The sequence below is a fragment of the Callorhinchus milii genome, unplaced genomic scaffold (assembly GCF_018977255.1).
Source record: "Callorhinchus milii isolate IMCB2004 unplaced genomic scaffold, IMCB_Cmil_1.0 Scaffold10, whole genome shotgun sequence".
Lineage (NCBI taxonomy): Eukaryota > Metazoa > Chordata > Chondrichthyes > Chimaeriformes > Callorhinchidae > Callorhinchus > Callorhinchus milii.
The window spans coordinates 10323465-10339548 of NW_024704751.1; the positions used below are offsets into that span (position 1 = coordinate 10323465).

A 16084-nucleotide genomic window follows, 5' to 3' on the forward strand; every position below is an offset into this window, starting at 1 on the left:
CTTCTCCACATGACCATCTCTGGATTATGCTTTACAACCTGAATTCTAGTACCTGGGACCTACATAGAGTTAAGTGGACACTTTCATCAGCCAACCATACACCCAGTGAAGGAAGAGGGCTGGTGTCTAGGTCCACTGGAAGCTTTGGGAAGCTGAGTAGCAGCTTGAATTCACCAATGTGACACTGGTAGATTATGTTGTAGGAATTGGTTATGTACAATTGCTGGAGCAGCCCAGCACTGTGTCTAATCTGCTCCACAGACAAATCAGAAAAAAGTGAAGCCTCCCCTCAGCGCTCTGGGATGTTGGAATTCAGAGCTCACTCCAGCCCTCTTAAAGCCAGGAGGTGTGTGGCTAATGAGTTAGTTTATGTTGACTGTGAGCCTGCGGAGGATCCGATGGCTTCCCAAAGCGTGACTTTTTGTGAGAATTCTGTAAGTAGGTAATAGTCTCCAAGAAAATGTTTTAACATTTTATGTAAACTGATTTAATTGTACCTACCATAGTACTGTAATAAATGAGACACCAAAATAAAGGTTTTGAACCAGACTTTGTAAATGTCTCACTCTTCGACCGCGCCTTCGGTCACCCTCCTATCCTCACCCTCCTGATCCCAACCCCCAGCTCGGGGCCAAATCCCTGACTGTCCAGTGCCTTGGGACATCCTCCCAACGTGAAAGGTGCTGTGTAAATACAATTTGTTGTTGTGTGTTCTGCTATGTTAGTGTTATCACTAATTATAAGGAATTAATAATGTAATCCACTCCCTGCCCCTGTGTAGTGTGAGAATGGTGCCTACAACTGTCTTTATGATCATGTTTCCCACAATTGAACTTCAAGTAATATTTAATGCTGAATGACATATGTATTGATAATATTTATTTAAACAATTCTCTTTATTAAAGCAGTTACTGAATTGGTGTCCATCCAGTATTTTCTCAATCACACAGCTTATGAAGGTGTAGAGAATGGGCATTTACACCAAATCTGAAGCAGTACATTAATACTGAGGTTCATGGTATGCTACAGTACTTAGTATACAATGACTGATGTAAAATACAGTACAACATACTACAGCACAACTTAGAACAATCTCACTTATCAAAAGGATTTGGATGGCAAAATGGGTAGGATTAATGAAGGAAGGGTGCGAGTCAGAAGAAAGGAATGAGAAAGCGAGAGGAGGGTGAAGACAAGGGTGGAAAAGAGAGGGGGGGGAGAAAGAGCAAAAACAGGATGAAGAGACATTGAAGGGTCAGTAAGTAGGGAAAGCAGAGTGTAGCAATGGTGGGCTTTTATCTTTTCACAAACTAGCTCATCAAAAATATGTTCCTACAATATCTCATTCAGTGTTTTCCATTTCAGAGGATGCTGTCTGAGATTATCTGTTATGCTGTAACTGGATACAGTTCTGCCTCCTGATCATAAAACAATCAAATGGTTCGACTTTTTATTTTGGACTTCTGAATTGGAGGAAACATCAATTGAAAAGGGATGGAGATTATTTTAAATTGAGAATTGGATCGAATTGATGAACTAAGAGATGATTCCAATAGAAAAAGTAGAAAAAACCTCTGCCAATTGTAGTTATTGGGTATTTAAAGTGAAAAGTTTACTGGAAATGGTCATGGTCAGGGCTTCATTGAAGCAGTGGAGGTAGTTTATTTCTGGCAACACCACTGCCAATAATGAAGGAATTACTCAATACAATCAGACATAATGTTTTTCAGGTCCTGTACATTTCCAAACCAAGCAACTGAATATTGTCAGTTCCCCCCTCCCAAATCCTATGTCCTGGCCCCGTTCCCCGTGATTACAAAGAGACAGAAGAATAACATTTAGATTTGCATTAGTCACTTCAGGCCTCACTTAGGTGGAGCCATCATTTGGACGAACACATCTGCTACCCTCAAAGTGGATTTCGATTAGCACCAAAATACTGATGAGGTGAGTATGATTCAGTTGTCACCCAGCACAGTTTGTAAAGCAAAGTAAAAGCATCTAAAAATCAAACAAGACTGTTTTTATAACTTAGAAATACTGGAGTTCAAAGTGTCACAAACAAATTAAGTCAAGGATGGTGCTAAATATCAGTGAGATTAACAGCAACAAACTGAAATGTAAGATGGTCCCTGAGTGTTTGAAGCACACAGCACTATCCTACAACAGAGGTTCCTGTGATAAGGTCCATTACATATCGATAATGAATACAGACAAATGTTTTCTTAGCTGAGAGGGAGAGAGTTCCGTTGCACACCATCCTTTACATTCCCAATCAGGTAGTAGCACCAAAGTTCTTGAGGTCACTTGAAATTATTTGTTCATTTTCTCCTTCGTCCACAGTATTTTCCGTTTGCACAACCAAAACCTGCAAAAGTACATTAAAACATCCCAATTACAGACTCCAAATTACATTTGAGAGTGTTATATTAGCATAATGAGTTTCTGAATGTAATTGCCTGTACATAGGATGTATTTGAAGCAATTGATCATCAGTGACAACATACCTCTCTGATAACGTTGTCCATACTGCCCCACTGCACCGTATGGCTTGGGAGGTTTACCTGCAATGAAACAAATTCTGCCGTGTAATACACTGCTGCCTACACCTGTTCCATTACTACATACTCAGCTGTGAGGAGGAGAATTGTACCAATTTGCTGTTCACTGCATCCTCTGATGTGATGGACGATGCAGTTGACCTCAGAATTTAATTTTTTTTTGAAAGGGGGGGGCAGAAAGAATGATGCATACAGAACAAGATGGGAAGAAGGAGATGGAAAACCTCAGGAGCAGCAGCAGAGAGCATGGAGGGTAATACAATTGTACTAGAGTGTGAGAAGCAATGGATTTAGGTGCTTTATTCTCCACAGCATGGGAATATTATTGCTCTATTCTTGCCTTCCATCCAATACAAAGAGAAGATATCGTGCTTCTGTTAATATTGAAGATCTACTTCTGTTAATCCAAAGATAGATGTTACAACAAGTACACAATTATCCACTCACATTGGCAACAAAACCTAGTGACATTTCCAATAAAACCAGATACTTCAACAAATTAAACTCTTTATTCCAATTAAAATGTGTTTTTTCCCTCATTCAATGGGAAGGATGTTTCACATACCTAAATTGGGTGGTTTAGCCTCATAGCTTTGCTGTGGAAGGGAATATGGTCTACCTGTTCCACCAGATCAGACAAACAGTATATGTAAAGAAAACAGTTTCATGATTAGATACTGCTGTTTTCACTATTCTTTCTTCAATTGAAAAATTATCTCTCAAGACACTCATTGCAGTAGTTTACATAAATTGTCTCCCAATATTAACAAGGAAGACCATATTCACTCACAGTTTGTACCTAAAACCATCCAACTCAACATAATTTCCATCAAGTACTTTGAAACGTTCAACGGTGGTGAGTAGTTATTTCTTTTATTCCAAGTAATGATTTGGTGTTGGTGAATACAGTGTTAATGTAAGCAGTAAGAAAATACATCAAGGGTATTGATTGGTAGCTACAAGGGGCATCTGTCCCAATTATTGATTCTATTCAGAGGTGGGGGTTTTGGTGGATACCAACATTTGCTTGGACACAGTCCTGAAGGACTGCACGCAGAAGGGCACTCTGGTCATGCTCATCTCTCTTAAAGGAGAGCAAGGTCCCAATGAAGGTCAAGTTTGTAGCATATAAGACCTGTGGGTAAACAGTTCTGGTTTATGGATTCAAGTTCATGGGGATGCAGCAGCAAGGCTTACTCCAGCCCATTTGCAAGTCCAGGAGCAAGAAGTGAGGTGGATTTGTGGCAAACACGGGAAGCGGCTGCAATGAGGGAGGGCTCTGGCTATTGCTAAATACCCTGTGGAGTTGGCTTTATAGGGGCACATCTATTTGCCAAAGCCCCTCACACGAGGATGTGGATTAAGCAGCTGGTGCTGAGTAAACCTGCTATGTGGCATTGGACTTGGAAAACATCATGGTGGCTGGCATGTCATGCGCTGCCCTACAGAGATCCTCCCACCATGTTGAAGGAAGATATCTGTCAGATAGCTGATGAGGAAGCGCCGAGGCTTGGAGCGACAGCTGCTGGAAACTGTTACCTGGAGTCTGAGTTTGTGATCACACCACAAACATCCAATGCTTGGAATTCACTGTGATTGACTGCAGAGAGGTAAGCTGCCGTTGCTCAAGCTCTGCACCTCCAATGATGGAACTATTGCTCAGTGGGAAGGGTGTTACTCCAAGCAATGGGCAGGAAGATGGTAGCAATGCTCTCACATATTTCATACTGAGATTTGTTGCCTACCAGGAAGCCCACAGGTACCTGCCATTCGCCTCGTGAGGGCTCAAACCTGCATTTGTCAGATGTCATTCCACTAAATCTCTCTAGAATTTCCATGTATAGGTGGGATGCATGGACCTCTGTTTTGGATACTGTTAAGCATGATGATGGGTTTCCACGTCAGACAACCAGCTGACCAAAAAAAGCTCTTCTGTCATATCTGTACCAATTGATAAATGTAGGTTCATAGTTCAGTATATAGCATTCGTGAGACTTCCATGAACAGAAATCTATGTTCTTTTGATGATCTGATGATTTTTGATCAAGTCCAAAGGTCCCATTTGAATGAGATTTGCAATTTTCTCTTCTCCAAATCGCCCTGCTGCCCAGTACACACGCAGAACAACAATCACAGTAAGAATGTACCTGGTTGGGGTGTCAGAGGAGCAGGGCTGGGTCGAACTTCAGTAATACCTGTAATGACCATTAAACACTGTTAACTCTTCAAATTTACTTCCAGTCCCCAGAACACCCAGTGTTAGGAACAAGATAGGAATTTATCAAAATTAGGTAGTAACCAAAGTATCCCACTTTGCTTGAACCAGTCTACCTAACATAAATTACCCCAGTTTGAATCTAGCCATTGACCTAAATCCTATCTACATTACCCAAGCCTAGCCATATCCTATCACTATCAACCAACCATAACCCCACACTAACCATACCTAATCAAACACACTACTTAATCTTATCCATTTCTAACCAAATCAGGTCTGCCCTCCACTCTTCCCAGTCCTGAACCCCATGTAATTTTTTTGTTGTTGTATTCAATCTGAACATTACAACAACAATTTGCACTTGCAGAGTAACTTCTCCCTGAGAATAACATCTCAAAGTACTTCATAGGATGGAAAGGGAGGGAGTGAGGTGGATAGACTTTTAGAAGTAATTCTAGAGATAGGGCATGATTGCTGAAAGCTTGTCCACAGATGTTGGGCAGAGGAGGTGAGGGAAGTCCAGCAGGCCAGCCTTGGTGGAATGGAGGGACTGAGCAATAGAGTGGGGCTGTGGCAGATGTAGAGATGGGCGAGGGCATGGAGTAATTTGAAGCTCAAACTGAAAATGTGAATTGGAGAATTAGAGGATCAGTGCAGGGTCAGATTTCAGTTAATCCGCAGGAAGCCAGTGAAGACTTGTGAAGATGTGGGTGATGAGCATGTGAAGCTGACTGCAGGAGATGATACAAACTGCTGAGCTCTGAATGAGCTGGAGCTTATGGAAGGATGAATGAGGGAGACCTTGAGAAATCAAGTCTGGAGATAATGAGATATAGATTGGGGTTTTAGTTGCATTGGGAGTGAAGTAGGGATGGAAGTGGGTGATATTCCGAATGTGGAGAAATGTGATCTTAGTAAGTCCTGAATACAATACTAACCAAGTCAAAAATCTACTGACAACAACAACAACTTGCATTTGTATAGCACCTTTCACATTGGGAGGATGTCCCAAGGCGTTGGACAGTTAAGGATTTGTACCTGAGCTGGGGATTAAAATTAAATAATATTTGACATTTTAATTAATCAAATCTCACTTAACACATTTTAATCTACTTCCATCTGATGTAAACATATATAATGTAATCCTGTGAAACTAATTTAATCATGTTGAAAAATTATATTTGAGATTTATCTGAATTTCAACACTTTGACTGGGGTCTGCTTCCATACTGATGTACAACAGGAATCTCCAAGTCTGTGATCATTAGGTTAACTTCTAGGCTGTCCACCTGTATTTTCTAAAAAAATATATAATCAAACATGTAAATACAATGTTATTCATCGTTTGGGTGGTTATGTGGCAACATGTGGAATCACGTACAATAGAGTTGGCTATCTGGATATAACTAAAGAAGTCTTCTCTACACATTAGTTTTGATATAATCACAATGCGTATATGGGGCAGGGAGATCCTTTCTTGATTTGGGATGTAAATTGTATTGTTTGACTATTTGAAATTATATCTTACCTTTTCACACACTGATGCCCACGTGAAGCCTGTATTTATCCTTAGATGAATGTGAGAAACTGGGATGTGTTGGGAATTAGTATTATTAATAGATAAGCAAGATAGAATGAAACAAATTAAATGTGGAGGTTTAAGTGCGGTATTATGGTTTAGCACGGTTCTTGAGATTATCAATCGCCCACAAATATACGGCCAATTCACTTTACAGTCTATCCTGTGAAGCGCTTTGAGACTTCGAGAAGATGTGAAAAGCGCTGTATCAAATGTAAGGATTATTATTATTATCATCATCAATCAGAGGATACAGGGATATCCACTCCAATTGTTTGATTTGTAGCAGTATCTAGAGGTAAATACCAACATTTGGACTCTGGCTTTCAGGACAACAATGATAATGGCTGAAGTGCATCCTGGGCAAAGTCCCATTGCAGGTTAAGCTTGTGGTATATAGGATATGTGTCCAAAAAGCGCTCCTTCATTGCTCGAAGCTCCTGAGCATCAATAGGGTTTCTTTTGATCTAGGCCCTGAACCAAACTGTGATTTAAATTTGTGGTAAAACCGGGAAGCGTCCTAAATAAAGGGAGAACTGTGGAATATACTCATTGGTCACTTAGAGTTGGTTTCACAGCAGGCAAGGCCCTTCACATAAGAACCTGGATTAAGCACTGCAAATGGACCTTTACCACATTAAGATAGCTGGAACACTGCAAATTATCCTGTATGAATCATTCCACCATGTTGAGTGTTGCATCAAAGATAATCCCTAGTGTTAGAGTAATGAGCATATTGACCTGTAATAAAAGAGGGCCAATATGGTTATGAAACAAAGAGCACGGGAGTAATTTGAGATGTTTTGATGTCATAGGCACTGTAACAAATATTAAGATTATTATGCAATTTTGGAAAATCCAAATTACATTTTAAGGGACTAATATGAACTGCAAATGTGTCCACACTGAGAGATGTGGCCTGGGGAACTCGCTTCTTACCTCTTCTGAGAGTCACTGAGGACACAATAGGCCCTTTGCAGGCAAATTAACTGTCCACATATTGTTGATAGGTTGGATAAGTTAGGGCTCCTCAGTCTTCAGAGAAGCCATCATAGGAGGTGTATAATATTTTAAATGGGATTGAAAAAGCAAACCCTTATCAATACTTTAGCATAAACTAAGTTACTAGAACAAGAAGAATAGGAGGACATAGGTTTAGAGTTGCAAAAGGCAATTTCAGGATGGATACCAGGACATTTTTCTTTATCCAGAGGGTAATTAACTGGAACAGATTACCAGGAAGGGTGGTTGAGGCCAGGACACTTTACTCATGTAAAAAGCAGCTTGATAGCTGTAATGGCAGGATGGACATTATAGAAGGATGAAATCTGATGGGCTGAACAACCCTTTTTATCCAAATACATTTTGTGATCTTGAGAAGGTGTCTTAGGATGACAGTTGCAGGAAGGTGATACTTGGGAGTTCTGGTTTGTGAACACACGCTCATATATCTAGGGCTTGTTACCCAAGCTTGATTGTGATCCAGAGAAGTAAATGGTTCCTGCTGAAGCTTTGCACTTTCAAATAGTGGACCCACCGCTCAATAGGTGGGGATGTGTATCTAGGAGGATAGTGTCAATGGAGAGTTGTGCTGTTTACCACACAAGTAAAGAGTTCTTGGTACCTGTTAATCGACCTAGTGGAGGTTCAAAACTGTGCTTATCAGATGTCTATGTCAAACTAGTGATTGGGGTGGGGTGGGGTGGAGGAAGGGGGAGAAGAGACATTGTGCCTTCAATTTCCCAACCCAACTCAGCTTTGCAATCTACATTACACTCTCCTCACTATAGGATGTAGAGACAGACAGTTTGTAAGATACAATTTCAAATTCACTGCAAATCTCGAAACAGCTGGACATATTTTCCCGAAGTTTTGTGATGTCACCTTGTGTAGAGTTATCCAGGGACTATGGATGCCACAGTGCAGTGTTCAGTAGGAGATAGAAACTGAGGACGCCTACCTGGGCAACTGTTACACATGCAGCGATAACCACAAGCAGCCACCACCTGATACAATACTCTCTAATGTCACCAGTTACATGACATGCAGATTATAAAGAAAGCATTTCAATAAAGAAAAAATTACCAGGCTGGACACCCACTCCCAGGCCAGGCTGGACACCCACTCCGACGCCAGGCTGGATACCCACTCCCACTCCAGGCTGGACACCCACTCCCAGGCCAGGCTGGATACCCACTCCGACTCCAGGTTTGACTCCCACTCCCAGGCCAGGCTGGACACCCACTCCCAGGCCAGGCTGGACACCCACTCCCAGGCCAGGCTGGACACCCACTCCGATTCCAGGCTGCACACCCACTCCCAGGCCAGGCTGCACACCCACTCCGACTCCAGGTTTGACTCCTACTCCCAGGCCAGGCTGCACACCCACTCCGATTCCAGGCTGGACACCCACTCCGATTCCAGGCTGGCACACCCACTCCCAAGCCAGGCTGGACACCCACTCCCAGGCCAGGCTGGACACCCACTCCCAGGCCAGGCTGGACACCCACTCCCAGGCCAGGCTGGACACCCACTCCGATTCCAGGCTGGACACCCACTCCAATTCCAGGCTGGACACCCACTCCGATTCCAGGCTGGACACCCACCCCAGCTCCTATTTTGATGACACGAGGATTTGGGAATTAGAAATGTTAGATAACCGCGACTATTTTCCTAACATGCTGCAGGACTGCTTTAGTGATAGTCCTTAGGCCAGGCCACACATCTGCTGCTTCATGAACATTTCTAACCTCATGCCAGAGCGCAGTGAGTGAGTGCAACGGACAAGGCTGAAGGACAACATCTCATCCGAAGGACCACACCTGTGAAAATACAGCACTCCCCCACGCCTGCAGTGGAGTAATAGCCTAGCCTATTAGCTCAAAATTTTGCTGTGGGACATATTAAGAAAGTAAGAAGTGCAAGTAGGAAAGTCAAATTACATTCGCTGCCTGACCTGCAGCAAATCATGAGACAGACTTGATGCGTCATATAGTCTGTTTCTCTGACGTAAACTTCTATGATTTTGTCATTACATACAGCAGAGCATAATCATTTGTTAACTTTGCAAATGAGTACATTAATTTTATGCCATAAGTGAAACTATTTACCTCTATATTTTGCAGCTTTTTGTGCAGCAGCTAGACCTATAATAAGAGATTAATACAGCTATAAACATCTACAAATTGACTGAACTTGGAAAAGCAGCAAATTTGTAAAGATAATAATCATCTTTGCATTTGATATAGCACCTTATCACGTCTTCAAATAATTACTCTTCGGATAATGGTTAGCTCTTTGACAACATTTTAATATTGACTGATAACCATATTATCTTGGTTCCCTCTTCTATTTGCACACATATCAAAAATTCCCACCTCGCTAACAGTTGCTTGTTGTTTCAATGTGGATTGTATTCTCTATCTGCCACAGATTATGGTCTATTGGAAATTATGACAGGTCCTTACCCAATTCATAATAATCAAGAATCCCAATCAAATCCAATATAAAGGATCATTATTCTGTCCTCACTGATATAATATTTTGATGATTTTGCTCCTACTCCTGTGCCAGATTATCCTACCTGTTGGGGCTTTGGCTTGAAGGGTTAATAGTAGCTGAGTGGCAACAAACCCTGCGAGCAGGGATTCTCTGTTATCAGCAGTGCCTTGGAGTACTGAGAACCCACTTGGCTCAGGAACCAGTCCGGAGACCGCCACAGAGGCTTGATTCCAACATTCTGTTTCCAAGCATGTCACCTCGGAGCCAATTCAGCTCCAATGAGACCCCACCTACCCGACCCCATCCTCCTCCAAGGAGAATTTTAGGATCTGGATTACTAAACTGCAAATAACCAAACATACACTTTTTGTATTGATGTTGAGATGACTTTACCTGGGTACGCTCTGGGCACAACTCCTGGAAAACATAAATGATAAACACAGGATAGTTGCAATTGAAAAGGTATTTAAATAAACTGCTTTCTGAAAATGTCAGAATGGCATCAACAGTTAATGTCCTTTTAAGGCTGGATATACATTTTGTCTGCTTCTCATAAAATAAATTAAAAATAAAATAAAAATGAAGGATTCCCTAGGACAGCTGTGCTGTGGTGGCCTCTATGGTTGAGTGGCCTCATGACACTAAGTGCTGAGGTTCACAAATGAATTGGCAGCATAGTGGATAGCAATCAGCGTGAGGAGGTGGGACCAGGAGCAGAGGCAGATGCCAATGGGATGAAAATTAAATTAAAAAAGACTTTATCAACTCTATTAATCTGTTTTGGGGTTAGCCTAGTGTGTCTGACACACACAGAAACCAATCACTATGCTCAAAGGTATCCAAACCACTGACAGTTTATACACAAATGGAAATTTCCCATTGTCTGGAATGGAGTGCATACAATCTCCCCGGAAGGATGCACCCTGCCTGCTCACCTAACCCCAGAGATTTGCAACAGCCAAGGCTTAGGGTCCCTAGAGGAAGCATTGGGATAATACTGGAGTTGAATCAGCTAAGACTGCACAGCTTGCCATTGTGAACATTGTGTGGGAAGCTTCTTGATGTGTTAGGATCACCCTATTCCTTAAGAGCTTGGTCTTGCCGGGTTAAGAACTAAATGGGAAGAATCCTTGCCCTGAGTGATAGATTTCAATTGAAGATCCAATAAACTTTTCATTGAGTCTTTAATACCTGAATGTAAAACCTCTTCCCTGAGAGATGACATTACCTGGGTAAAGTCCGGGGACAAGTCCTGCAACAAAATCAAATGACACTGGACTGTTACATTTGGCAAGATACACCTTGTACTGTCATTAATAAAATAAACTTGAAATTAAAAACATATCTGGTAAAATATCTTCAGTCAGAGATGCCATTACCTGGGTAAGCTCCGAGGCGAGGCCTGAGTCCACCTGCATGATCAGCACAGGATAGTTACAATTAATGAGATACCAATAACACAACAAGGTTTCTACAAGCAAATGATAGATATTAGTTTATATTGAAATGTATCAATAGCACAAAATGTCATTTGAACCTCTATTAACATGAGGGAGAAATACTGGTGGGCATATATTTTAAGGTTTATTAACAATATGGGCAAATTTATCAAATATGTGGGCAAATTTTAAGACAGAAAATTGTGCAGCGAAATATTCATAAACAGCAAACTTTAAAGCATGTTCAATTTGTGCCTGGTACCACTATCATTGGCTCAGAAATAGATCTCTTTGAAACTCTGTACTCATTTGAAAATACTAAGTTACTCCAAGGGAGAAAAAAAAGGCTATTTCACTCACTATTTGGCGTAATCTTGCAATTTCTTGTTCAATAATAACAATAATCCTTGCATCTGACATAGAACCTTATGTTGTTGAGACGTCTCAAAGCGCTTCACAGAATATACTGTAAAGTGAATTGATTGTATATTTTGTGGGTGAAATGTGCCAGCCAATTGCGCACAGTAGTGTCGCACAAACAGTCATGGATTGAGTGACCAAATTTTCTTTTAAAAAAAGGGATTATTACTCCTCCGGAAAGCGATCTGCCAATCGACTAACAACCGGGCTCCTACTTACTGCTAGGTAAACAGAGGTCTGTCGAGTAAGTAAACTTGCCTGAGGTTTTGCCCTGTGGATAGCACTGTATTGATTATATTTTCATGTGTCTGAATTAAGTTACATTATTTAACAAGCCTGAACTCGCACCAGTTTGGAGACTATTAATTAAGGTGATGGGTTTCTGCAAGTGCAGACACTCATCTGACAAAAAAAGTTTTGAGTTTTTATCTGTAAAGTGCCCCACAAAATCCTGGCTATTCTTTCAGTTTCCTTTCTAGGCAGCTCTGTTGATGCTAATCTTGGTTTTGGACGGTTACTGTGTTGAGCAGCAGGTCCAGACGTCTCTGCCATCTCACTTGAACCTGCTGTAGCTAATTGAAACCCTAATCGCTCATCTGGTGAAGCACTTAGCTTGATTACACTGCCACTATTGTTCCCTTTGGTTGTCTAATGAAATAGTAATATCTATTGATAACTGAATTGCTGCGTATGTAAACTAAACTGAATACACTGTACCTGCTATAGCTCCGGGCTGGACACCTCCTGCATCAGCAACAGAAGAAATGAAGACATAAGTTCACCAAGCTGGTCCATTTAATGAAGGTGAAGGATTGTAAGGATCATTTGCCCTGATGTTTCCTTAACCAACTCATTTACTTAGATAAATGCTATGTTTAAAACACTTTGTCCACTTGAAACTAATTGTTTTTAGACTCAGCTGTATCTTTAACAGATACTAATATGAAACACTGATAAATGGAGTCCTGTAGCTCAGTGGTTAGAGCACTCGCTTTGCAAGTGAGAGACCTGAGTTCAATTCCAGGCAGAGGGCGAAACCTTGGGTGAGTTTCCTTACTCCACACAGAGCCTAATAATAATCCCTCCAAAACAAAACAATAATAAATTGGTCATTTTCAATCTACGACTGTTTGTGGGACATCGCTGTGCGCAATTGGCTGCCGCGTTCGCCCACAAATATACAGTCAATTCACTTTACAGTGTGTTCTGTGAAGCGCTTTGGGACGTCCTCCCGACGTGAAAAGCGCTATATCAAATGCAAGGATTATTATTATTATTAATTCCTGCTCGGACAGACACACCCAGTAGGGTTTTGTGGCACAGATACGCCTTACATACCCAGCAACAAGGCTTCACCAGTTATATCTCCTCTGACACAGTTTACCCAGGGAGACATTGCTTGCCTCCTCCCCCAAGCATGATATATTTATCCACCTCGAAAATTGTTGGGAATGAACCCACTGGGATGACCAATTTGTTTTACCTGGACTCCACAGGAGTTGCATTCAGAACAATAGTATACAGTTGACCCCACAGACGTTTCATTCTTTCTCTCTTCACACTCCATTGTACATTGACAACATTCTGAGGTTACTCCATATGCACATGAGAAATATGGATTGAGATCAAGCCACTCCTCTACAGTCTAGCTCTCTGCATCTCCAATAACAATCAATTTTTTTTATATACCATGTGCCTTGCCTTTGGTTCCCCATGTTCCTCTTACACTTATTCAATTGACTTTCATAGGCCTCACTGCATCTGTAAGTATGGTATACAATATCAGCCATGATTCTTAACCTGATTTGGGTGGTGTCTGACCAGTATTGCAGTTGAGTTTTACTCTAACCTCCTTGTTGCAGGGCACACAGATATTGTGATAAGGAAATTAGATACTTTCAAAAGGTGACAATCACAGTTAAAAGATTCAGCTCCTTAACATCCCAAATAAATTATTCTGTCCATTCTTCTGGCTACTGGATAATAATAATCCTTACATTTGATATAGCGCTTTTCCAGACGTTTCAAAGCGCTTCACAAAATATACTGTAAAGTGAATTGACTGTATATTTGTGGGCAAAACGCGGCAAAACGAAGTCTGTAAAACCTGATGAATTCTTTTCCCAACCATCTATTTGCTCAGTCTAAAAACACTATTTCACTTTTCAATTTACTTTGACAATAATAATGCATTAAGCACATGGTTAAAATACATAAAATAATATTTACCTCCATATTTAGCAGCTTTGGCTCTACTAAATAAGCCTGTAAATAATCAAAAATCAATCTGGTTATGAATCGTAGACTGACAGACTGAATACAGAATGGATCATTGTTGAAATCAATAGTATACCATTAGCTGAGAAACGCCATTTCAGAAATATTAAATTAAAGTAAATTATTCAAATGAAGTGTTCCAATTGAGACAAGTGAGTCAATATCTATTTGCTCTCTTTTTCGACTTTTGATATCCTACACATAACTGTTGGACTCTGAATACTAACAGCCACACTTATTGTTATTTAACAGCAAAAGATATGCAGAAAAAACACCCCTAGTTTTGAGGGTTCCCCAGCCTGTCGTCATCTGATGTTATCTTAGCATCAATTCACAGTAAATTCACTTTACAGTATATTCTGTGAAGCACTTTGAATTTTTCGATGAAGAAATGGAGAGGGTGGATAAAGGTAGGGCAGTTGATGTAGTTTATATGGACTTTCAAAAGGCATTTGACAAGTGCCACATGAAACATTTGTAAGAAAGATAGAAGCCCACGGTATAAAAGGGACAGTGGCAGCGGATCCAGAACTGGCTGGGAGACGGAAAGCAGAGAGTTGTGGTGAACGGCTGCTTTTCTGACTGGAGGGAAGTGTACAGTGATGTCCCCCAGGGATCAGTATTAGGACCACTGCTCTTCCTAATATACATAAATGATCTGGACTTGGGCAAGCACCATTTCCAATGTTTGCGGACGACACAAAGTTAGGTAGGAGAGTAAACAGTGAGAAGGATAGGAGCCAACTGCAGGAAGACATAGACAGAATGGTAAAATGGGCGACACATGGCAGATGAATTTCAATGTGGAGAAATGTGAGGTAATGCATTTTGGTAGAAAGAATGAGGGGCGGCAATATAGGCTGGTAATACAATCTTAAGGGGGGTAAAAGAACAGAGAGACCTGGGGGGGGCAGGTAAATGAATCCTTGAAGGTGGCAGGACAGGGAGATAAAGCTGTAAAAAGGGCAAATGGGATACTAGGCTTTATAAATAGGGGCATAGAGTACAAGAGTCAGGAGGTGATGATTAACCCATATAAACGCTGGTCAGGTCTCAGTTAGAATACTGCGCCCAGTTATGGGCACCTCACTATAGGAAGGATGTTAAGGCATTGGAAAGGGTACAGAGGAGATTTACGAGGATGGGACCAGGAATGAGGGACCCTGATTATGAGGAAAGACGAGAGAGGCCGCGATTATTCTCATTGGAGCAGAGAAGGTTCTAATAGAGGTCTTCAAAACAAGGAGACCTAATAGAGGTCTTCAAAATCATGAGGGGATTTGACAGGTTAAAAAGGGAAAAACTGTTTCCACTGGTGGGTGTGTCGGTGACTCGAGGTCACAGATTCAAAATAGTTTCTAAAAGAAGCTGAGGGGAGGAGACATTTTTTCACACAGCAAGTTGTTCGAATCTGGAACGCATTGCCTGAAAGGGCAGTCGAGGCCAATTCGATAACTACTTTTAAAAACGCGGTGGACGGGTATTTGAAAAGGACGGGTATGCAGGGTTATGGGGAAAGGGCTGGGGAGTGGGATTGACATTAATTGCTCTATTCAAAGAGACGACACAAACTCGATGGGCCGAATGGCCTCTTTTTGTGCTGTACGATTCTATGATAAGAGACATTACCTGGGTAATAACCTCCTGCGACACCTCCCGGGAAACCTGCATCAGCACAGGACAAGCACAGTTTACAAGATATACTGTATAAAACGGGGTTTCTGCCAATGATACTGGACTGTTAATAGCAGTTAATGAACCATTAGCACAAGATACATCAGTGCACTACTGTATTGATGTAATAACTTAAAAGGCCTCAACTTTATTCCATCAGTCACTTATTCTTCAGTTATAAAATCACAGAATACTTCAACACAGAAACTGGCAATAAGTCCCATTAAGTGTGGGATGATGTACCCACCACATGAACAATTTAATGATCAACAGAATGCAGATATGTAAATCAATGTCCATTGGAGGGTGTATCCAAAATTAACACATTACTGAACACCTCCTGCTATACCTGTATCATACCTGTTTAACAAATCGCATGAGGCTGTTGCTAACATTATCACTGAATACACAATCG

The 16084-nt window shown here is 41.2% G+C and overlaps 1 protein-coding gene across 15 annotated transcripts in view; it reads right to left on the bottom strand.

Moving 5' to 3' along the window:
* Nucleotides 1-877: 877 nt before the first annotated feature.
* The window catches only part of LOC103180507 (elastin), a 49014-nt gene continuing 33807 nt past the window's right edge, over nt 878-16084 (bottom strand). For 8 of the 15 annotated variants that reach the window (XM_042338505.1, XM_042338511.1, XM_042338510.1 and 5 more), the window contains exons 46-57: nt 15625-15660; nt 13948-13983; nt 12436-12462; nt 11239-11271; nt 11088-11111; nt 10253-10276; nt 9469-9504; nt 8817-8972; nt 8444-8719; nt 4709-4756; nt 2508-2564; nt 878-2368 (exon numbers count right to left, since the gene is read on the bottom strand). In XM_042338505.1, coding sequence (XP_042194439.1) covers nt 2322-2368; nt 2508-2564; nt 4709-4756; nt 8444-8719; nt 8817-8972; nt 9469-9504; nt 10253-10276; nt 11088-11111; nt 11239-11271; nt 12436-12462; nt 13948-13983; nt 15625-15660 — 800 coding nt within the window. In that variant the 3' untranslated portion in view covers nt 878-2321. The remainder of the gene's footprint in view (nt 2369-2507; nt 2565-4708; nt 4757-8443; nt 8720-8816; nt 8973-9468; nt 9505-10252; nt 10277-11087; nt 11112-11238; nt 11272-12435; nt 12463-13947; nt 13984-15624; nt 15661-16084) is intronic. The other 7 variants (XM_042338515.1, XM_042338514.1, XM_042338512.1 and 4 more) reach the window with 7 other exon arrangements.